At 62.0% G+C, this 22,847-nt stretch overlaps 1 protein-coding gene across 15 annotated transcripts in view; it reads left to right on the forward strand.

Moving 5' to 3' along the window:
• The window catches only part of Mcf2l (MCF.2 cell line derived transforming sequence like), a 106,294-nt gene that overhangs the window by 80,286 nt on the left and 3,161 nt on the right, over window positions 1-22,847 (forward strand). For 9 of the 15 annotated variants that reach the window (XM_004858526.4, XM_004858524.4, XM_087193152.1 and 6 more), the window contains 25 exons: window positions 591-710; window positions 3,283-3,399; window positions 3,865-4,014; window positions 4,664-4,788; window positions 5,102-5,216; window positions 7,214-7,333; window positions 7,646-7,837; window positions 8,275-8,466; window positions 8,782-8,941; window positions 9,863-9,936; window positions 10,266-10,342; window positions 12,183-12,249; window positions 12,913-13,028; window positions 14,055-14,124; window positions 15,035-15,127; window positions 15,215-15,307; window positions 15,789-15,914; window positions 16,110-16,331; window positions 16,566-16,658; window positions 17,406-17,484; window positions 17,580-17,646; window positions 18,679-18,794; window positions 18,938-19,030; window positions 19,772-19,846; window positions 22,125-22,246. In XM_004858526.4, coding sequence (XP_004858583.1) covers window positions 591-710; window positions 3,283-3,399; window positions 3,865-4,014; window positions 4,664-4,788; window positions 5,102-5,216; window positions 7,214-7,333; window positions 7,646-7,837; window positions 8,275-8,466; window positions 8,782-8,941; window positions 9,863-9,936; window positions 10,266-10,342; window positions 12,183-12,249; window positions 12,913-13,028; window positions 14,055-14,124; window positions 15,035-15,127; window positions 15,215-15,307; window positions 15,789-15,914; window positions 16,110-16,331; window positions 16,566-16,658; window positions 17,406-17,484; window positions 17,580-17,646; window positions 18,679-18,794; window positions 18,938-19,030; window positions 19,772-19,846; window positions 22,125-22,246 — 2,874 coding nt within the window. The remainder of the gene's footprint in view (window positions 1-590; window positions 711-3,282; window positions 3,400-3,864; window positions 4,015-4,663; window positions 4,789-5,101; window positions 5,217-7,213; window positions 7,334-7,645; window positions 7,838-8,274; window positions 8,467-8,781; window positions 8,942-9,862; window positions 9,937-10,265; window positions 10,343-12,182; window positions 12,250-12,912; window positions 13,029-14,054; window positions 14,125-15,034; window positions 15,128-15,214; window positions 15,308-15,788; window positions 15,915-16,109; window positions 16,332-16,565; window positions 16,659-17,405; window positions 17,485-17,579; window positions 17,647-18,678; window positions 18,795-18,937; window positions 19,031-19,771; window positions 19,847-22,124; window positions 22,247-22,847) is intronic. The other 6 variants (XM_004858527.4, XM_087193154.1, XM_087193155.1 and 3 more) reach the window with 2 other exon arrangements.

The raw sequence follows: 22,847 nt of genomic DNA on the forward strand, positions 1-22,847 counted from the left end.
ACAAGTAAAGTAACTTGCTCGAGCTCCCACTTCCCTGTAGGTGGCAGAACAGTAACGAATATGTCCGTTTCGCTGTTTGAGTGCTTGTGTGTGTGTGTGTGCGCGCGCGCTGAGGTGTAGCTTACTTTTGTTTTAAGCAACACACGTGTCTAGATTGCTTTTTCTGACGAGTGCGTCATTTCCTGTGACAAAGGCCTGCACACTGGGGAGTTTACAGTCGGGAACGGTGCGCTCCATTCCATCTGGAGCCTGATACCCAGGGGTGGCAGAGTTGTCCCCCAGGCTTGACAAGTGCTGCAGGCAGCTGGTGTTGTGTGGAAGTGTCGCCGCTGTCTGCCTTCTCTTTATGTGGCGTCCTCCTGTGCACGCCAGGGTCCAGTGTCCCCTCCATATCAGGAGGTCATTGGCAGGGCTGCCCCTGTGCAGGCCCTGTCCCCGCCCAAGGTCCCCTGAGCACAGGTGAGCATGAGGGCCACAGTGCACCGAGCCTGTGCCTCAGGGCTTGGAAGCAGACGCGGTCAGGCCTCCAGCCACTGCGAAAGCCCCGGGCCTCCTGCCCCTGAAGGACACCACACCCCTCTGTCTCGCAGGCTTCTTTCCCGGCCAACCTGCAGCTGGTCCTCGTCCTTCGCCCGACAGGCTTCTTCCAGAGGACCCTGTCAGACATCGCCTTCAGGTTCAACAAGGATGACTTTAAGATGAAGGTGCCGGTGAGTGCGCCCTGCGGGGCCGGCTCGGCTGGGCCAGGAGCGTCCTGAACCCTCAGTCAGCCCCAAACTGCAGCCAAATCAAACCCTGCAGGGGTGGCCACCCCAGGTCCCTGTGCCCCGGCCGACTGTGCAGGTGCCAGAGACACCCGCCTGTCTGAGCCGGGAGTCACAGGTGTCCCGGGGCCCATCGAGGGCGCCTGGGCCAACCCACCCTCGCTTCTGGCCTGCTTCACTGCCGCATAGCCTGCTCGCTCATCCCCTAAGGAACAAGGGCCTCTGAAGCCCCAGAACAGCCCTGTAACTCGGGAGACCACGATGCCTGGCCCCACTCTGAGGCGGCTCCTGTAATGGCCCTGGGCACCCCTCCCTCCCGGAGGGAACAGCAAGCGGGGGCAAGACTGGCCGTGGGGCCCAGCAGCGCCCCCACCTCCTCAGGCACAGGGTGCTGTCCATGAAGCCACTGCCTGCTGCTCCCAGGGCCTCCTCCCACCCCATGGGAGGCCCCATCCCAGCCCTCTCCCCCAGCAATGAGAGCCCCACTTTGAGCACAGTGGCTCCCCAGTGCTGGACTGACCCGCCTGTCCTGCCTGTCCTGTCTGAGAAGGCCCTGCCGCCTCCATGGCACCCCGTGCTCCCCGGGATGGCTGTGACTTGGAGACTGGGCCTGCAGCAATGACACAGCAGCAGGACATTCTGCTTGGCAACTGTGGGTCTCTATCTGGAGACTTCCTGTGGCCCCGGGGACAACAGGCTCCCGGGTCTGTGGGACGCTCTGCACCCCAGTGCCCAAGGCACCTGTGGTCTGGGCAGTGACTCTGCCCAGTGAAGTTGGCCCTGACACCAGGGCGCTGTGCTCTGCACCCGGTGTCTCCAGACAGTGGCCTGTCGGGCAATGATGTGTCCTGTGGCCTTGTGTGCAGAATGGCATTGGCAAGTCCCATGAACCTCGTTGGCAGCAGCCCAGACAGGCCTGCATGCAGTGCAGTCTCCTGTGCAGAACAACACCGTCGTGTCAGCCAGCTGGCAAATACTGCTCTCTTAGGCATCTTCCCCAAAGAGTTAAAGACAACATATTACAGTGATCCATGCACATCTATGCTTATAGCAGCACAACTCACAATAGCTAAATCCTGGAAGCACCCCATATGTCCATCCACAGATGAATGGATAAAGAAATTGTGGTATTTACACACAGTGGAGTACTACTCCGCCATAAAGAAGGATAAACTTGAGGCATTCGCATGACACACCTAGAGACCATGATGCTGAGTGACCTAAACCAGACACATGAGCTTAAATATTGCATAGTTTCTCTTACATGAAAAACCCAACATGTAAGTAAGTTAAAGAGCAAAATGAAAGGAAGATGACAGGAAACAGACCTTTTCGAAAGGGAAGGGGACAGAGAGAAGGGGAGGCGAAACAGAACGAGAACCCATGGTGTCCGTGCTCCAGCTCCGCTGAGGAGTATGGTCATTACAGCGGAATCCGCCCCGCACCCGCCAGCTTGCTGACTGCAGACGACTGTGGCAGCGCTGTCTGGAGGACGCAGCTGTGAACAAGTTCGAAGGTCCAGGGAAGCCTGGAGTGCAACCGGGATCTGTGCAGGGCTCCGAGGATCTCGGAGGGTGGCGACTCGGCTCAGGCTGCTGTCTGCCTGGGTCCTGGCAGTGAACCAGGGCTGTGGGCAGCAGGGCAGAGCTGTGTTGCAGCAGAGCACAGCACGGCCTCTCCTGAGGACTCTGGAGGGGACCTGAGCTCACATTAACCTGGCCGATGTGCCTCGGTCTTGTGCTGGGTGACGCTGTGCACACCAGCAGTGTCGCCTGGGGTTTCTACCCGACGTCTCCAGACGCAGTCCCGTGTGCGACAGCCGAGAACTGCCCTAAACTACTCCAGGATTTAATAATTCATGGAGTGGCATCGAGTAACAGCTAGCCCGGCCTCTGCAGACCTGCTCTGTCGGATCTGCCTGGGAGCTCACAGAGCAAAGGCTGGGTCTCACCTAAAACTCAGCTGGAATGACCCCAGGCAGGCACGAGAGACAGAAAAGCAGCAGAGGTGAAGACCCTGGGTGCGTGGGGACCCCCTCGGCCTGCAGCCTGGGCCCCACTCGGGTCTGTCGGTCCCCTGCCCAGGCAGTGGCCTGGCTCTGTGTGCTGAGCAGATTCCAGGCAGCACCGTGTGAGCTTGTGGTGTTCTCAGCAGGAAAAGGGAGGACGGCATGTTTGGAACCCCAGCACCCTGGGGTTTGCAGGCTAAGTCTCCTTGGGAGGTGGGGTTGTACACCTAATGTCAGAGGTCCCAGCAGCTGCAGGCCAGGTCCTCTGCTGAGGGTCCTCGTGTGTCCTCAAACCTCCTTGGGCCCTCCACTCTGAGCTGGTAGGATCCTTCACACCATGCCCATTTTACAGATGAGGAAACTGAGGCACAGAGAGACTAAGCAACGTGCAAGGTCAGGGAGGATACAGCTGGACTTAAACCCAGGTCCACTCGAGTCTGATGCCCCAGTCACCAGCCCTGCCCGGCTCCTGCACACCTGCTCTGCTGACGAGGCTCTGTTCTCCCTCAGGTCATAATGCTGAGCTCAGTGCCAGAACTGCATGGCTACATCGACAAATCACAGCTGACTGAGGACCTCGGGGGTACGCTGGACTACTGCCACTCTCGCTGGCTGTGTCACCGCACGGTGAGTCTGTCCTGGCGCCCTGGACTGCATCCTCTTCGGGTTTCACCCAGCAGGGCTGCTTCTGCATCACGACCCAGCTTCTCCAAAAGCATGATCACAGCAGCGCAAGTCTCCCTGCCCAGGAATGAGGAGATGGTCTCAGCAGGCCTTAGTCATCTAAAGACTAACATGAGTAATAAGTTCGGGAGTGGTTTGCTCTGGGCCTGGAGACAAGAAAACGCACAACTGTGTGCTCTTGTGGTTTCCACACACACACACTTCTCTGTTGAGGGCGACAGAGACACGGGAGCCCAGCATGACTCTCGGTGACAGGGCCATCTGCAGGGCCTGCCTGGTAGGTCCCGGAGGGCTCCAGAGTCAGAACCCAGCGGGGTCACTTGCACCGGCACAGCGGCTCCCAGCTGCTCCCTCTCCCAAGGCAGTCGCGTGCACTGTGCGGCCAGTGACCAGCATGCTCCCCTTCAGGCAATCGAAAGCTTCGCCCTCATGGTGAAGCAGACGGCCCAGATGCTGCAGTCCTTTGGGACCGAGCTGGCAGAGACAGAGCTGCCCAATGATGTCCCATCCACCAGCTCAGTGCTGAGCGTGCACACAGAGAAGAAGGACAAAGCCAAGGTATGTGCGGCTCCCTGGGGCTGCAGTGGGAGTGCGGCTCTTCCATCCCATGTAGCAGCTTCCCAGGTGCCTGGGGGACCCTATAAAGCCTGCAGTGTTGCAGCTACAGCCGGCCCTTGCTCCAGCACAGCCGTAACTCCAGAGTCTGAGCCAGCTGGTCAGAGGCCGCCCCCCCCGTGAGCAGTGCTCAGTGGGTGGAGAGGGAAGGAGGCAGGATCCCCACCCAGCCCTCACCTGCAGCCAGGGAAGCAGTGATGTATTGCAGCCTAAAATACGCACTGTGCTCACTACTTGCTTTCTGGGGTAAATATGCTGCCACGGCCTGCCGGCATCCCAAGGACGCTGCCAGCCAGACACACTCCCACAGTAAGCCTTTTGCCCTGGAGAAAGGCCAGCTGGGAAGAGAGACAGGCATTAGAAAGCCGGGTTTCTGGTGACGTGCTTACCTCACCTGGTGCCCAGGTGACCTGCAACCCTAGCTCTGCCCTGGTGCTAGCAGGAGTGAGCCGCCCAACACCCGCCTCTCCAGTGTGGGGGAGTGTGGGCACCGTCACACGGAGGAGATGGCTTTGTGCCCCCTTGCACGAGGGCCCGAGGTCTGAGCATGTGCCCACCTGGGCAGGGGTGCGAGGCTGCTATTTCTCCACAGGAGGACCTGCGGCTGGTACTCCAGGAGGGGCAGGGCATCCTCGAGAGCCTCCAGGAGCCACCGTCAGAGGGCACGGCGCAGGGCGTGAACCAGGACCAGCTGGACAGCCAGGCCACCGTGCAGAGGTGAGCCCACGGCAGCTGGGTCCTCAACGCACAGCGGGAGCGCTGGGTCAGGACCCAGGAGGCATGCATGGAAGGGCTCCCACCTGGGTGGGGTGCCAAGACCCTTGGGGCACTGCACCAACCACCTGAGACACAGTTTCCCCATCTGTCAAACGCAACCATCAGAGCAGCCTGCCAGGTGTTGGGCTGGAGCAGGTGGTGGAGGCCGCTGGCCCCCACCCTGAGTCAGAGCTGGGGAGGCCCCCACAGCCCCTGCCCCTGAGCTGTGGGTGACATGAGCCTGAGCCCTCACCTGTGCCCACTCCCTTAACAGGCTCCTGGCGCAGCTGCAGGAGACCGAGGCTGCCTTCGACGAGTTCTGGGCAAAGCACCAGCAGAAGCTGCAGCAGTGCCTGTGTCTGCGCCACTTTGAGCAGGGCTTCCGTGAGGTGAGGTGAGGGGCGTGGTCTCAAGAAAGGGCGGGACCTTACAGGGCCCCGACTGCCTATGGGTTGTGGAAGGGCGGGGCCTCAGAGAGCAGGGGCGGGGCTTCAGGGAACCGGAGGATGGCAAAGTGGGGTGCGTGCGAGAGGCTGGGGCTTCTTGGCCATGGATGGGGCCTTGGTCCTGGGTGGGGATTGTGGGTGCGAGGTGGGGCTGGCACAGGACCCCCCTCTGCAGCTGACACCTGCAGAAAGTGATGTCTGCAGCTTGTTTCTGTCTGAACTAGAGCCTCTTCAGAGCAGGTGACATTTTTAAGAAGCATTTTATTTGGAGATCATCATGGGTCCAGGAGCAGCTGTCAAGAGTAACTGCAGGGATCCCTGTGCCCTCCTCAGTACCCCCGTGGTGACAGAGGCAGCAGGACACATGGGCATGCCCTCAGGCTGCACAGCCTGGGCAGGGTCCCTCCGTAGGGCTAGCCATGGTGCCCACTCTTCCTGTGGCCAAGCCGAGCTCCCGGGGATACACTGAACCCCCACCCTTGAGGACCGGGATGTGCCCCGGTCGTGCCGTGAGCATCGGTGTGCTGGCATCTGTGACATCGGGCACTCTCACTTGCCGTGCCTGAGAGACCGGTCTGCACAGGCTGTCCAGCTTTGGTGTGGTCACTGTGTTTATGTCACGCTCCCATCTGGCGGGTGTGTCCTGCTTCTCACCGCCCAAGGCCCTGCCTGAGCACTGCTGCCTCAGGCACCACACCCTGAGCACAAGGCCTTGGGACAGGGACATGCGCACACTGAACTGCAGCTCCCGGGCCGGCCTCCCAGTGCCTGTTCCACTCCCTGTGCCCCAGCGTCCTCTGGCTTCCCCTTGCCCGTCCTGTGGTGTCTGCAGTGAGCTGCTGGCCAACAGTCCCTGGGGCACATTGTTCAACCCATCAGCAACACTGTCTTGGAATCGGTGTTTTGGGCTGTTCATATTTAATACCATTATTAGGACTTTAGGATTTTAGTCTGCCATTTTATTTGGTGCATTCTTTTTGTTCTTTCTGTTTTTTCCCTTGATCTGTCTTCTTTTTCCTGCCTTTCTGTGGTTAGTGGAACATTTTTCAGAATTTGGTTTTCTCTAAATTGTAGTATTTGGGGATTTATCTTATGATGCAGGTTTCAGAGGTTGCTCTGAGTGTTGCACTGTAACTTATTTTATATGTTGTTGTGTCGTCGTATGCATACTGTGTGTAATACACACATGTGGGCATCTAGAGGGAGACAGCTTTCCTACTCGCTTTGTATGCAAAGTTACCTTAAATATTCTCCCTGCCTGCATTGGGAAGCACATCGGTGTTGCGCTTCTGCCCTCAAACAGCCTGGAAACCCAAGAGCAGTGAGCCTGTCACCCAGTGCAGGGTCCAGGATGGGCAAGTCCCATCCTAGCCCTCGATCACAGACCATTGGAACCACAGCCCTGCAGCAACCAGTGTCTGTGTACACGCTCAGTCTCAGGGCGACTTCTAATAAGAAGAGCAAAAGCTTTCCTATCTAAAGCAATGAGCTGGCTTAGTTTCTAAATTTTGGAAGCTAAGTGTGGTGGTGCACACCTGTAATCCCAGCCCAGGCAGGAGGATTGAAAGTTCAAGGCCAGCCTGAGCAATGTAGCAACTTAGCAAGACCTTGTCTCAAAATAAAAAATAAAAACCCTATTCTATGAAACCCTCTGTCTTTTTGCAAATGCCAGAAAAACAGGAAATTTGGGTTAGTCTGGAGCTGGAAAAGAAGGAACCTCAGAACTCCCCGCCCATCCCAGCCCCTGTGGGGCCGTGGACAGCACCAGTGTGTAGCCCACTGCTGTCCCTTCAGCTCCCAGGTGTCCCTGTATACGGGTGGCAGGCCGAGCTGCAGAGGGCCCGTGACCCCCAGTGGGCGGGCGCAGCTCCAGGTCTGCCTGTGTCCCTGGCTCCACCCTCAGCCAGTCCTGGCTCTCAAATTGGCCTTCTCCGTGCCAGGTCAAAGCCGCACTGGACACGGTGTCCCAGAAGATAGCGACCTTCACGGACGTGGGGAACAGCCTGGCACATGTGGAGCACCTGCTGAAGGACCTGGCCAGCTTTGAGGAGAAGTCCAGCGTGAGGAGGGGCACGGCAGGGCGACCCCACCCGGGCACCCACCTGAGCCTCCGGCGCACAGCCTGCCTTGGCCGTGCTTCTGTCACAAAGTGCCGGTCATCTGATTCCCTCCCTGTCCAGCGATGCTTCCTCCGGCCAGCTGGCTCCCACTGCCTCCGGGCCCCCAGGAGCCCTGGCCCCAGTGTGGCTTTGGGATGAGGGACACTCAGTCCACCATAGCCATAAATGAAATCGATGTCCTTCCCTCACCCTGCATCCAAAACCCCAGTTGCCTCTACCAAGAACAGCTGAGCCGACTTTCCTTGTCCACAGATGGCTGTGGAGAGGGCCCGCACCCTGGCGCTGGAGGGCGAGGGGCTCATTGACAACAAGCACTATGCCGTGGACTCCATCCGCCCCAAGTGTGAGGAGCTGCGGCACCTCTGCGACCAGTTTTCCAAGGAGGTCGGCAGGAGGCGAGGGCTGCTCAGCAAAGCCCTGGAGCTGCACAGCCTGCTGGAGACGGTAGGTGGCCCCTCCGCCCATGGCACCCATGGGTGAAGCCAGGGGCAGCCCCATCGCTGGGCCGCAGCCGCCACTGACCGGAGGTGGCCTCCTCCCTTTCCGTTCCGCCTTCTGTCCACCTGGAGGGTGTGGTCCCGACAGGTGCATCTGCCCCAGAATTCACTGCCACAGTAGTGATTTCTGCCAGGGGACCAGAGACCTAGCATCTTGGTCCTTCCTTTGCCCCCTCTCCCCATGGAAGAGTACAGTGCCGGGAGCCTGCGGCACCCCAGGGAGTCCCCCGGACTTGGTGATAGAGTGTGATGACCCGGTGCTTTAAATTTCCCCTGCAAACGTGTCGGTGGCAGACGGTGTGTGAGGCGTGGACGGGACGCGGAGGCGGCGCTTTGGGAAGGGCAGACCAGGCGTAGGCTCTGACCTCAATGCTCTGCTTCCAGTCCATGAAGTGGTGCGACGAGGGGATCTACCTGCTGGCCTCACAGCCTGTGGACAAGTGCCAGTCCCAGGACGGCGCGGAGGCGGCTCTGCAGGAGATCGAGAGGTTCCTGGAGACTGGTGTGGAGCACAAGATCCGGGAACTCAGTAAAATCTACAAGGACTATGAATCCATCCTCAACCCAGACCTCATGGTAACGCCAACCGGGGCTCCCCAGCAGCCTGGTCCCTCTGGACAGCGGGGAGTCGCTCATAGGAGGGGGCTCCCTGGGGACCCAACACGTCCCAGTGCCTCTTGAAACCGCTCCAACTGGGGACCCCAGGCAGACTGAGACCACCGTCCACCTGTCCCTCCCTCCCGTTCCTCCACTGTGGTCAGAGCTGCAGTGGACACCATTGTAGGAACCTAGGCAGCAGAAGCTACGTGCTGCGGCACACCCTGGGAGAACAGGGTCCCCTTGGTGACTGGCGCTGACGTGGCGAGGGCTCTCACCGCGCCGTCATTCCAGGAACACGTGCAGAGGGTCTTCCAGAAGCAGGAGAGCATGCAGCAGATGTTCCACCGCCGGCAGGCGAGCCTCAAGAAACTGGCAGCCAAGCAGACGCGGCCGGTGCAGCCCGTGGCCCCGAGGCCGGAAGCACTCACGAAGTCACCCTGCCTGTCCCCAGGTGCGCGGTGGCCCCTCACCTAGAGAGCCAGGGGCCCTGCTGCGGGCACCACAGAAAGAGTCCCTCCACGCACCTCCTGCTTGCCCAGGCCTGGGTGCAGTGGTCAGCAACCCATGCCCAGAGCCAGTGCAGCCCACCACCCGGGCTCCAGCAGGACTCTGCCATGAGCATCTCCCAGGCCCCTCTATGGCTGCCCTTGCCCTGGGCAAAGGCAGGGTCGGGGCTGTCAGCTGAGTCTGCGCTGAGCTCCTAGCTGCTCCCTGACCCTCCCCCGCCACCATTCTCCACCCCCGCCAGAACATCCTTCCTCAGGTGGCACCGGCAGGCCCAGGCCCTTCCTGGCCGCCCACCGTGACCCAGCCGTGTCCTGACACCACCGGCCCCCGGGGGCCCCTCGGCCTCCCCCAGGGCTTTCCCGGCCCTGCTCCCTGCCCTCCTTCCAGGCCAGGGCCGCACTGTGCGTTTCCTGTCCCCTTTCCTCAGAGCTCTTCCTGTCTCTTCCTCGACGGGTTTCCTCACAGAAACTCAGGAGTTCAGTGGGCTTGGGAACAGCAGCCGTGGCCTGGGCCTGTGGCATAGGTCACCCGAGAGTCCTGAGGGCCTTCCGTGTGCTGGGCCAGGAGAGGCCGCTCTCCCGCCTGTGTGGAGGCCTCTTCTCGGGCTGCCGCGCCCCTGCCCGGTCCTCCCCTCCTGTGTCCCAGCTGTCCCGAAGGTGGGGCTCCCGCCAGCTGCTGCTCAGCGACCCGACCCTCCCTGCTCCCCTCCCTTGCTTCTCTCCCACCTTCCCTGCCCTCTCCACGGCAGCCCCCTCTCCTCTCTCCACTGGGCCTTCTACGTCTTCACCTGAGCGCTAAGGAAGGCTCAGTGTCTGCTGCTCAGGCAGAACTAACAAACACCCTTCCCCACCTCCCTCCAAACCAGGCACCTGGCGTGGACCAGAGAACTCCGGCTCTGAGGGCAGTGCACTGCGGCGGGGCCCCTACCGCAGGGCCAAGGTGAGGCCATCTACTGCTGTGACCCAGCTGTGCGCCGCCCGCCACACCCTGCACCACGGGCTTCACTGCCACAGCTCCCTGTGAAGCCAGCGCCCCTCTTGTGCCTGCTCTGGGGCTCCACAAGCCCACCCCAGGGTGTGCAGGCCCCAAGGGTGCATCCACACTAGGATCTTCCCCAGACAGGACTTGGTGGCTCGGGGCTGTCAGGCCCCCAGGGCACCTCCCCTCCTCAGGATTGTCCCCCCAACAGGATGATGCCTGATCTCCTGCCTCTCCTGCTGCAGCTCCGGGCATTGAGAGTTGACGCACCATGTGCTCTTCTCCCACAGAGTGAAGCAAGTGACAGCCGGCCAGGCAGGAGCAGCTCCACAGGGGACGAGGAGGAGAGCCTGGCCATCCTGCGCAGGTGAGCACCTGCCTGTGCCTGTGTGCAGAGCGGAGGACTGTGTCCTGGGTGTGCAGAGCCAGGACACACGGGTGGTGGCACGCACGATACGAGCACATGTCCCCTGGGCCACGCCACTGAGTCCTCAGGGGCCCCTGGTCACCTCTCCCACGGAGGGAGGCTGCTCTCCTGACAAAGGCAAGTGCAGGCCATGTTCAGAGCGGGCTCAGGACTTGGTCATCTTCCCTGCACTCCTGCTGGCCGCTGAGACCCTGCCTGTCGCCTGTATGGGGCCGAGCTGCCCCGCCCCAAGGTCTCCCTTGGCCCTCGTCGGCCCCTCCGCACGCACTTCACCCCGCTGCTCTCAGATGCAGCGTCTACTTTGCCACCTCTTGAAAGCCATGGGCAGCTGGTGAGCAAAGCCGTGGGGTGGTCCTGGGAGCGTGACCAGTCCAACGTGGACACCAGGACCCGGGCAGCCCGCTCCTCCCACCCCAGATGGCCCCACGCGCCTCTCTGTCACCCAGGCCAAGCACACACGTGCTCAGAGAGCAGCCCTGGACCCAGCTTTGGGGCGAGGATGGGTGGGGCTGGATGGAGCCCCAGGAGGCACCACCTCCCTCCTCCCCTGGGTGCTGCCTGGTGCCATCACCCTCAGGAGCCATCGTCAGTCGAGGGCAGGGGTCCACAGCTGAGTGTCACTTCTGGTCCACACGTGGCCAGTGTGCGTCCTCTCGCACCTCATCCAGCCCTCCCAGCCCCAGGAGCCCGGGGCTGTTGCACTGGGTGCTGTATGTGAAGAGCAGCTCCTGGCTCAGTCCCACCTGGCCCAGGGCAGACCGCATCCTGTGCAGCAGGCACAGGAGGTGCACAGGGAGAAGCCTCAGCACACACGGGTGTGGGGACAGCGGTCAGGCCAGGGTCTCTTCGTCACCCTGCAGAAGGGAACTGGGATGGATGCATGCGTGGGGCAGCACAGTCCCATGGCTCCCCGGGCTCCATGCCCTCCGTGTCTGTCCTGCACGCGGCTCCAGCAGACACCTGGACCCGGGACCTTTGGCCATCATCACTCCGAGGTTCAGGGGAAGACAATGCCCTGGAAGGCTCCTGGCCTCGGTGTTCACAGCAGCCCTTGCCAGGGGTGGCCAGCAGGAGTGGACAGCAGCATGGCACTGCCTCTGGAGGACCCAAGATGAGCGGACGTGTGCTTAGATGACCTGCACAGAGATGGCCGGTTCCTGTTGGGTGCTAAGCTGGCAAGAGGAAGAAGAGGTGGGCGCCGGAGAAGGCTCCAGGCAGAGCACAGGCTGAGGTTCACAGGGCACAGCCTCGGCCTGACCAGGCACCGGCACAGGAGCCCTGGGCCACCACGTGCAGGGCCGGACCCTCAAGCCATGTGCATCAGACAAATGGTGCCAAAGTCTCAAGCCAGGAGCCCCCTGGGCTCCAGTGACTGAAGACTATAGATGTGTGGCCCTGGTCTGGGAAGGCATCCAAGCAGCAATGTGAAGCCCCTCTTCCCTGGAGCCGCACAACTGGCAGGCGCACAGTGGGTCTGCAGGAGGTTGCCACACACCTGCCTCGTGCAGGAGGGAGCTGGTGGGGAGGCTGAGCGTGGAGGGGCAGACTGTGCCTGGCTGGGGAGGCTCTGGGCTCCAGACTGTGCCTGGCTCCACCAGGCTCTTCCGGGTGGGGCCACGGATGGTATCAGGCAGGGTCATTCGCCAGTGTGCGCAAGGACAGGGAGGTGGCCTGGCCAGGGCTGCAGACACCCAGGACAGCGCGCCGGGCGGGTCCTCTGCTTCTGGACCCATCCCGCGGACCTGCCGCCCACCTGGCTCTCACGTCTCCACCCGCCCAGGCACGTGATGAACGAGCTTCTGGACACAGAACGGGCCTACGTGGAGGAGCTGCTCTGCGTCCTGGAGGTGAGGTCACCCAGGAACCAAGTCTGCGAAGGTGCCCCTCGCCCTAGGGTGCAGCATAAACTCTACTCAGAATGAGTGTCTGTGTCCCTGAGAAGGCACGTGGACTTGGCAAAGTGAGGGAGCTCAGCTGTCCCTCTCGGGCCAGCATGTGACACCCACTAAGGGAGGCCTTCAGGAGGCGGGCCTTCTGCAGCCAGCGCACTGCCCACACACACAGCAGACCCGTGCCTGTCCCAGACACCATGGCAGGGAGACTGGGTGGAGGAGCCAGTGCAGCTGCACAGGTGGAAGGTCCTGTGGCCAGGCTGGGTGCCCTGCAGAAGGCCCTGCCACGTGCCAAGCCTTCTGGGCCACCAGCGGCCAATGGCTGCAGCCTGGGCTCACTCCTGCAGGTGTCCAGGTGAGACTCGTGCCCTGCAGCTGGATAAAAGGTCAAAGGGGAAATGGGTGTGGTCTCCACCCTCCCCCAGAGGGGCATGCATTTTCTGTCCTGGTGTCCCCAGTAAACAGGAGTGGACTTGCTCTTAAGCACCAAGACAGACAGTGCCTCGCCTCCAGCATCCCAAGACCACCTGGCGGCTTCTCGGCAGCCTCCCTGTGCCCTGGTCCTCACCCCTCAGCCCTGGGTGGGAGCTCGAGGCTGACTTCTGCTCCATCTTGCAGGGCTACGCCGCGGAGATGGACAACCCCCTGATGGCCCACCTCATCTCCACGGGCCTGCACAGCAAGAAGGGCGTGCTGTTTGGGAACATGGAGGAGATCTACCACTTCCACAACAGGTGGGGCCCCTCGGTCGCCCGCACAACCCGATCTCTCACTGCGATGAGCCAGCACTGCTGCCCCGGCCCTGCCCAGTGGGGTCAGACCCGTCCAGGAAGCGAACTCAGAGCCACAGACACATGCCTGTGTGACTCCTGGCCAAGTCGTAGACTCAGGAGCCGGGAAGCAGGAGCACACAGCCCCCTCTGTCCCTCTGACCTCTAAGAGTGTGCCTTTGTCATTTTGGGGCTCTGATGTCCACACTGCCTGGCCGGCTCTGTTCCCCAACCAGCCCACTCTCGGAAGGGCCAGCAGGCCGGACGCTCCTTCCCTATGTCCCTGCCGAGCATGAGGGCTGTGTCCCCAGACCCAGTGTGGCTGGCTTATCCAGCTGAGAATCTTCTCAGCTCCTCTGTGCTGCTTTGTTGCCACCGTGTGATTTATGGTAGCTCAGGGAGCAAGGACAGGGTTGGCCTGCCCCAGGTGGTGGGAGAGACAGGTGGACAGCCCGAGCCTGCGACTCACATATGTGCAGCCTGCGCCCGCTGCCCACCCTCCTGGGAGCTGTCCCTGTTCCCAGGGCATGCACAGGACTCTCCTTAGCATCCCCTCGGCCAGGGCCTGGCACAGCCCCCTACAGCTCCAAGTGCAGAACGGCCCTTCCCAGGACAAATCCAAGTCAGAATGTGGAGGGCATTCCCAGCCCCGGGCCCTGGGGTCACGCTACCAACAGGAGGCCCCTGGACATGTGCTCAGACACGGGAGGAGCCCTGTCCCATCTGTCTTTGCCCTTCTCCCACCTCTGTGCCAGCACCAAGGCAGCTCCAACTCCTACATGAGTGCAAAACAGGGAAACAGCTAGGGCTGCTCACACTGAGTGTGAGGGGTCCAGGACAGGTGTGGGGTGCGGGGTCCCCAGTTGTCAGGCCGGCACTGTTGCCACGGCCTCTGGGACTGGCCAGAGTGGAGCCCACAGGTCCCCTGGAAAAGGGTGCCCTCAGATGTCTGCAGTGTTCCCCATGGCTCAGCCCAGATCTCTCCTTTAGGGTCTTCCTGCGGGAGCTGGAGAACTGCATAGACTGCCCGGAGCTGGTGGGGCGCTGCTTCCTGGAGCGGGTACGTCCCCTCGCCACCCACGCCGCCCCAGCTTCCCTCAGGGTCCCTGAGTGTCCAAGACTTCAGACTCCTGCCTTTGCCGCTCCACCTGGCTGACCCGCCACCCACATGCCTGTGTCTCCCTCCCGTGTAGCGGAGGAGAAGGAAGTGGAGGAGAAGTAAGGGGCGCGTTGGCCTGGCTCTCGCAGCCGCCCTGCGTATTCCAGTGCTGTCTGAGGTGCTCAGGGTCCTGGCCAGCGGCAGTGTCTCCTGGGTTGGGCTGGAGGACAAGGGGCTGGCCCCGTGCTGTCACGAGCCGCTAGGCTGTGGCTACCCCGGGGCGGGGAGGGGGGGGTCACTGTGTCAGCCTGGAGGCTCTGTGGAGTAGGAGTCTGCTGCCCCGGTTCTTAACAGTGAGAGTGGTCCTGGGGCTGAAGCGGCCCTGGGAAGTGAGCGTTTGAACCTAATGTGAAGTGGGTCTGAGCTGCGATGGATGAAGGGTGTGGCGTCTGAGGAGTAGAGGAAGCCTGGGGTAGGAAAGAGGCCAATGTGGTGGGTGGGGTGCAGAGCTATCTGTACCCGAGTCCTATGTACTCAAGAGCCGTCTGCACCCTAAAACCTTTGTGCCCTGAAGCCATGTGGACCCTAAAGTTATCCAAGTCCCTAGAGGTGTGCAAGGGCAATCACGTCTCACACCAGTTCCTGTTTGATTTTACAAAATTACTTGTATAATTTGCGAAACCACCTGACAGACCCTAGGTTATATTTAAATAAACGATCAGATAACGCTGTAAACACTTTTGGGACAGGGCAGCTTCCTGGCAGGCCCTGAGGTGGTCGTCAGGGCCCAGGTTCCCTTCCTTACCAGACAGCGGGGCCTGCAGCCCCGAGGTCAGCGTGTATGACACCTCTGTCCCCGCCCACCCTGCAGATGGAGGACTTTCAGATCTACGAGAAGTACTGTCAGAACAAGCCGCGCTCCGAGAGCCTGTGGAGACAGTGCTCGGACTGCCCCTTCTTCCAGGTACACTGGGCCCTCCCTCGCCACCTCCCCACTCAGGGTCCCGTGACATAGACCTGTCCTGGCTAAGCCGAGGCCCTGTGCTCCCAGGAGTGCCAGCGGAAGCTGGACCACAAGCTGAGCCTGGACTCCTACCTGCTGAAGCCCGTGCAGAGGATCACCAAGTACCAGCTGCTGCTCAAGGTGGGTGCCCCTCGCACTGTGGGCCTGCTGTGCGTTGGCCTGGTGAGGGTGCAGGGCATGGTTGATCAGACTCCCTTGGGCTCCTGCTCATCTGCAGCAGTGTGTCCCCGCTAGGCAGGCTGTGCCCTGTGTCCCGAGGCCCCCAGCCCCTCAGGAGGGGTGGGAAGATGTGAGCTGGGGACCCCATCTTCTTCTTTGCCCAGAGACACAGGAAGCAGCTTGCAGCTCCCAGCCCCGGGGGAGGAGGCAGGAGGAGCAGGGCCTGCCCTTGCCTGCTGAACTGCCCTTGACCCACAGTGCCCACCGTCCATCCCGCTGGCCGTCCATCAGCCAGTGCAAGAGGGAGCAGGCAGGGGAGCCACAGCGTGTCCTGGGGTCCGTGTGCAGAGCCCCGGCCTGCCTCTCTGAGAGCGTTGGTGCTTCCAAGAAGTGGGGCCGTGTCGATGTGTGACACGTGCTCGGGTCCCCTGCTCACCCGCAGGAAATGCTGAAGTACAGCCGGAACTGCGAGGGGGCTGAGGACCTGCAGGAGGCGCTCAGCTCCATCCTGGGCATCCTCAAGGCCGTGAACGACTCCATGCACCTCATCGCCATCACGGGCTATGACGTAAGGGCCGGCGGGGGGGGGGGGGACGCCTGTCCTGTCTCGTCCCGACGGGGTCTGTGAGCGGTCCTGGGAACCTCCGTCCACTTCCCCGCTTCCCACGCATCACGCGTAGGAACCCAGGAGGACCAGGCCCCGCATCAGGTTGTGTGGCCCACCTGTCCCGCCCCTCTGCCAACGCATGTGCCCACGTTTCAGGGCAACCTGGGAGACCTGGGTAAGCTGCTGATGCAGGGTTCGTTCAGCGTGTGGACGGACCACAAGAAGGGCCACACCAAAGTGAAGGAGCTGGCACGCTTCAAGCCCATGCAACGGCACCTCTTCCTGCACGAGAAGGCCGTGCTCTTCTGCAAGAAGAGGGAGGAGAACGGGGAGGGCTATGAGAAGGCGCCGTCCTACAGCTACAAGCAGTCCCTGAACGTGAGCGGGGGGCTGGCGGGGTGGGGAGGACGCCGGGCAGGCGACCCAGGGCTGCTCCTGCCGACGAGGGCTGGGACTGGGCCACCCTGCTGCCCTTGGCCGAGAGGCGGGGCTTCCTCCACCCTGGCAGCACCCGCGCGGTCCTCCCTTGTCCCATGTCTTCCATGGACGGGAGGAGGTTCCTCTGCGTGTGTGTGCATGGTAACACCTGTCTCCCGCTCCTGCGCTTGCCAGATGACTGCCGTAGGCATCACGGAGAATGTGAAGGGCGATGCCAAGAAGTTTGAGATCTGGTACAACTCGAGGGAGGAGGTGTACATCATCCAGGTAGGGCCATCACCCACCAGGTGTCGGGAGCCCTTGGGCCCTGCAGGGTGGCCAGGGAGGGTCTGTCACAGGACCTGGGGTCTGCACCTCGCCCTGGGCATTGACCTGAGGCTCTGTAGGAGCTGTGCAGACCGTGGTCCCTGTGCTCATATGGGAGGGGCTCACCCCGACCTCGTGGCCAGGGAGAGGACAGAGTTCTGGCTTGGGCCCCGGGGCGGTGTCCTTTCCGTGAGCTCCAGCCAAGTGAGGACGGAGCTGTACTCGGGGTGGCTGTCCTGTCGCACAGGAAGACTTGGTCCCGGCCAGGTCCCCCCCTGCCGTCACTTGGGCTGCCAGCCCCAAGGAGCAGACGCGAGAACAGGGCCCTGCTCTGGCCCCAGAGACTCTGCACCTTCAGAGCCCAGTGGCCGCCTGGCAGGAACCTCGCCTGGGCCGCAGGCCTCCCGCTGTCCCAAGTCTGGACTGCAGCCCCTGGCCCGGTGCCTCCGCCTGGCCATTTAGGGTCCAGTTCACCTGTGGGCTTCAGGCTCGCCTTGTCCTTGTCAGCCAAGACAGTGTCAAAGCAAGGCTGCTCCCAGAGACCCCTGCTCTCAAGCGCACGTTAAGTGTGGGGTTTGCTGGGTAGCCAGTATCACCAGCCCTGCCAAGGGACTCCTCTCCCTGCTCTCTTGGGAGCAGACTGTTGGGAGTGGGGCTGCGACTGCTGGGGACCTGCACGCTGACACCGGGCATTTCTTTCGAGCACAGGCGCCAACTCCCGAAATCAAAGCTGCATGGGTGAGTGAGATTCGGAAGGTGCTCACCAGCCAGCTGCAGGCCTGCCGTGGTGAGCGAGGGAGCCCTCTCCAGAGACGGCGGGTGGAGCCTGCGGGGTGAGGGAGCGCGGGTCCTGAGCTCAGTGGCCCCTTTGCTTCCGTGCAGAGGCCAGCCAGCACCGGGCCCTGGAGTACTCCCACAGCCTGCCTCTGCCCACACCGGCCAGCACCAGGTGAGCCTGCACTCTGCCCATGCCGGGCTTCCGCACGCGCGTGGCTCTGCTGCCACGGGGCTGCAGGAGGTGGCTGAGTTCTCCCTGCACCCATGCCCCTTGCATGTCACTGCGGGAACCACAAGTCCCAGGTGCCCCTCCCAGGGTGTCGTGCTGGACCCACTCCTGCCAACACCGGTGTGGGAAGGACCACAGGTGGGTCCGGCAGAGGACACCGGTGGCTCGCAGACGCTGTTGTGCTCCGGGACAGGCGGGCACCAGCCGGCACTGGGCTGGTGCTGGGCTCTGTGGGCTGTGAGAGCCATGGTCAGCGGCCAGCGCCTGCGGGCACGGTCCGAACACCGTGCGCCAGGGCCTCCTGTCTTCTTCCCTCGGTTATTTTATTCCTTCGCTTTTTTTCTTTTGCTTTGATTTCCTATTTCTCAGATAAGTCCTCTCTATTTTTAATTTAGATTTTCATGCTCATCAGCACATGTCTGCAGTACACAGTGTTTGCACTCTTCGTGGGGAGCTGAGGAGGGGGCCTCACAGAACTCCATTCTTTTCATTCCTGTCCCCGCCCCCCATCCCATGGCTCCCTTCCTGTTTGTAAAAGATCTGTCTTCTTGTTTCCTGGTATCTTTTATTCTGTTCTTTATAGTTTGGGCTTCTCATATAAGAGAAGCCACGTGACCTTTAAGCTGTGTGTCGGATTTATTTCACTTACCATGATGGCCTCAAGGCGCATGCATGTTCCCATATGTAATTCACAGCTGTCCTTTATGTTGCCTGAAGTGTTAATACCGCATTTCTTTATGCATTCATCACGCCTGGAGTGGGGTGGGCCTGAACGCTAAGCGGCTCAGCAGTTGCTCGGGGTGAAACCCACCCCAGAGCCGCACCCTCCTCACTGGGCTCCTCTGCCGTGGTGCAGGCTCCTCTGAGGTGGGGAGCACAGGGCTGCTTCTGGGATGGGCCTGGAGCCCCACATGTCCCAGTGAAAAGCCAACCGGCCATGTGCTGTTTGCTTCCTGTTGCACCTGATGTCTCCAGTCCCTCGAGAGGGAACACAAGGAACATGAAAAAGCTGGAGGAGAGGAAGACGGACTCCCTGAACCTGGAAGGCTATGTGAGCGCCTCCTTGTCCAAGCCCCCCGAGAAGGGCAAAGGTGGGTGTCCGCGGCTGTGACCACAGGGTGCCGAGAGCTGCGAGTCCAGTCCCGTCCCAGACGCTGAGCCCCTCACTCGCTGCCTGCACCACTGTCCCTACGCCCGGGCCAGGGCCCGACAGGCTCTGTCTCTCTCCCCCCAGATGACGCAGTCTCTAGCTCTGCCTCTGAGAGCTCTGCGCTGTCCAGAAAGCGCTTCACCCTGCAGGGCTTTGCCAGCCTCAAAGGGCAGAAAGGTAATGCACGGCATGAGACCGTGTCGCCACCCCCCAGAAGGGCGGCCTCGCCAGTCACGGTCCCTCCCCACTCCAGCCCCAAGGCCCCTGCTGACCACTGGCACACGACACTCGATCATTCTTAGGGCTGGTTTGGAAGCGCGGTGGCCACCGTGAGCATAGGGCCTGCTCAGAAACAACACAGCGGTCACTTTTCTGTCGCCTGCTCCCACCTCCGCCTTCCTGCCTGTTTCCCTTCTTTCTGTGAGCACTCACACTGCTTGGCGTTTGCTGGTGAGCGGCTGCCCGAGGAAGCCTTGCGGCTGACATGGGACCAGCGCGTCACCTGGGCTACTCCTGGCAGCCGAGGCCCAGAGCCAGCCCTGGAGTGCGGGTCCTCTGGGCTCCTCCCCACACTCACGGCCAGGGTGACCTGGGCCTTGTCCATGATGGACCCTGGCCCGGAGAACCAGGGGATTTTCTTCTCCCAGTTTTTAAAATACTTTTAATTTGGCCTCAAATAAAAGAAACAAGCTCTGGGTGCCGTCTCTGTGGCCTCGCTAATGCAGAGCCAGGAGCATTCAGAGGCGGCCCCTCACGACCAGCCCCGCTGTCCACCCGCTGCTCCCCGCTCTTGGCCTCTCTGATCCCCTGTGAGCCAAGGCCATCTCATCTGCACCCACCGCATCTCACTGCCTCCCCCCACCGCTCCTCCATCCTCTCCTCTCTTCTGTGACGTTTCTGCCTTTCCTCCTCCTGCAGCTTCTCCTACCAGTCCCGACAAAAAAGCTAAGCGGCACGAAGTAAAGAGCGACCCGACTCCTTTTGGTCTGCGAGGTAGCGTGACTCAGCCTCCGGTGCCAGCCAGGAGGGTCACCCAGTTGGGACACGCATAGGTCCGGGAGCCAGGAGCAGGGCTGGGGCTCTCATCCTGATGCTGGGGACAGAGGCGGGGGACAGGTGCTATTGCTGTCCCCAGTGGCCCTGTGGCTGCAGTGCTGTTCCCAGACCCCACTCAGCACCAGCACCCTTCTGTGTCAGCACCCGGCCCACCCTTCTTGGGGAGCACAAGCCACGGGACCGGGCCGTCCTCTCTGCATAGGGAGCCCTGCTGGTCCACCGGGCCCCCATGTTCTGAGGCCTCATGGGATGGGGAGCCGGGACCAGGGTGGGCTGCATGGTGCAGACCCGTGTGCGCCGTAGAGCTTATGTGGGTCCTGGGCACAAGCTGCCTGCACCCCAGCCCGGCCCCGGAGGCCACCCTCCTGCCGGCTCCCCGACTCTGTGCCTTGGGTCCAATCTCCCGCCACTGCTCTCCTGCCACCCCCAGGCGCAGGAACTGAGGCCAGGGTCACCCCTGTGTTACCAGTTTACACCACCCCGACCAGGTGCTGGGTAGGGCTGTTTCCCACCCACAGCTGTCCACCAGGATCTGCCTGTCCCTAGGCTCTTTCTCCGTAGGCCCGAGCCCCGAGCCGTCCCCATGCCGGGCCGTGTGGGACCGTGGGACGCAGCCTGGCCCGCCAGGGGTGGCCTGGAGACCGGCTGGGGGCCACACACTGCCCCCGCCTTGTCCCAGTGGGCAGTTTCCTCTTGGCAGGCCCCTGCCGCCCCCTGTGAGTGGAGAGGACACCTCAAAGGGCCACAGGGACAGTGGCAGGTGACGTGTCTCCTCCCCATCCTGTGGCAGTTTGTGGGTGGGTAGGAGCCCATGTCCCAGCTGCCTCCTGAGAGCCCACCAGCCCCTGGTTGTTCTGCTGCAGGCACCATGTCAGGGACCATTTCACAGGAAACGGGGGTGGCCAGATTCGCAGGTGGCCTTGAGCCAGTGGACTCTCAGGCATCCCAAGCAGAGTGCAGATCCCTGCCCTGCCAAGCGGCCTGAGTGTGCTCGGCCTCAGCGTACGGCCCCACTGTCTGCTGCTCAGGTCCAGAGCAGGCGCTGTGCGGGCTCCAGAGCCGCCTGGCCGAGCCCCTTCACAGGCACACGCTGAGGCTGGGGCAGGCCCACACCTGTCTTCCTCCCCTTGTCCTGTGCTCCTGAAACCCACTGTTCTGTGTGGCCCCTGCGGCTGTGTAGCAGCAGGGAGGCTGGTGGGGCCTGAGCGGGCTCTGTCCTGGCCCCCACTCTGTCAGGAGCTAGGAGCACAGACAGTCCTTGCAGCTGCAACCCAGGGTGATTGGGCAGGCAGGGCCCAGCATGCAGCTCTCCCCAGCTCCACAGGGCACCGGAGAGGCAGAGCCCAAAGGGCCTCAGCCGTGCCAGGCCCGGTGCGGGGCAGCACCCTGGCCTAGGGGCCAAGGGACACTCCATGCTCCTTCACAGAGGTCTCTCAGCCGAAGGGTGGCACCCTCTGCAGCCGCCTCTTCTGGGCGCAGTGCCTCTCTCTCCTCACTGCCACAAGGCTGGACTGTGGAGCTGGGGTGCCCGGGCCCCTGCTCCCTGCGAGGTCTTGTTGGCATGTCGTTCAGAGCTAGGGGCTGACCGTCCTTGAGACCCCAGAAGGGCAGCCCTCATGGCCACAGCATCTCCATCATCTCCCCAGGACAGGGGCCCTGGCGGTTTCCTGCCCTTTGCTGCTGCCCTTGGGGACATGTGACAGGCACAGATATAGGTCCCCTGGGCCAACCCAGTAGTTGGCGCCTTGGCTTCCCCCGTGGTTGTAGGTCCACCGGGCTTGTAGGCCAGGACTCACGTGGCCGGTTTTGCTAGGTAGGTGCCGATGTCACAGCGCTGTTGTATAGCTCCTTCCCTTTGCTGTGTGTGCTGCCGGGCACAGACCAAATGGGAGCATCACAGGGCAGCAGCCTGACCTGACGAGGGCCCGGCTCTCCGGGCAGGTGTGGGGCCCTGCTGTCGCCCACGGTTTGGCCGAGGTGGAAGCAGAGGCTCTGAGCCCCCGTCTCCCTGCGAATGGGCTAGTCGGAGCAGAACTATGCACCGAGCATCTTAGAAGAGCGCAGAGGACACTGGGACGGGGGAGCCTGCATGGGTGGCCTGAGGACCAGGGCTGTCGTCTGCAGCTTAGGCTCAGTCTAGGGCCTGGGGGACTCGCAGGCCTCCCCACTCCTCCCTGTCACTGTGTGGCCCTCACTGGCGCCGTCCTTCTGCCAGGCTGGAGCAAAGCATCCCACTCCCTGGAGGCCCCTGAGGACGATGGCGGCTGGTCCAGCACAGAGGAGCCCATCAACTCATCCGACGCCGAGGAAGACGGTGGAGTGGGCCCCAAGAAGCTGGTAACTGCTTGCCGTGGGCGGCTAGGAGCGCTGCTGACCCAGGAGCGGGGCTGCTCTGGAAGGTCCCCATGGCCTGGGTCTTGGTGCAGCTGCAGCTGCAGCCCCTGGCACAGATGAGCAGTGCTCCTTGGGTGGGTGTCCGTGTTGGAGCCCAGGCAGGGGCCGCCAGGGCCAGCCCACACCCCCACCACCCTCCACCCACAGGAAGTGCTCACCCAGTTTTGCTAACATCGACTGCACATCTCCACTGCTTCTTAGGGACTGAAAGGCCTTAATTACGGCTCTGTGTAACCCACGGTGCACTTTGCATGATAGAAAAGGTCTCCTTTTACCAGTGGAGCAGTTGAAAGCCTTTTGCATATGGGACCCATAGAGTTAGGGTTACACTAGTTCCTGCGCACTGTGGGGCCGTCTGTGAGCACTGGGCTCCCATGGCCAGCAGAACATGACCAGAGCTCAAGAGGGCAGGCAAGGTGGCCCAGACACAGCCTGGGACAGCTTGGCAAGAGGGAAATGCAGGCCAGTGGACAGGGGAAGCAGGACGGAGGAGGATCCTGCTGCACTGGGATAGCAGGAGCAGGCAGGGCCTGGTAGGGAGCCA

Source organism: Heterocephalus glaber, unplaced genomic scaffold (genome assembly GCF_053883595.1).
Source record: "Heterocephalus glaber isolate CG9 unplaced genomic scaffold, H.glaber_assembly_v1.0 deba00001579, whole genome shotgun sequence".
NCBI lineage: Eukaryota > Metazoa > Chordata > Mammalia > Rodentia > Bathyergidae > Heterocephalus > Heterocephalus glaber.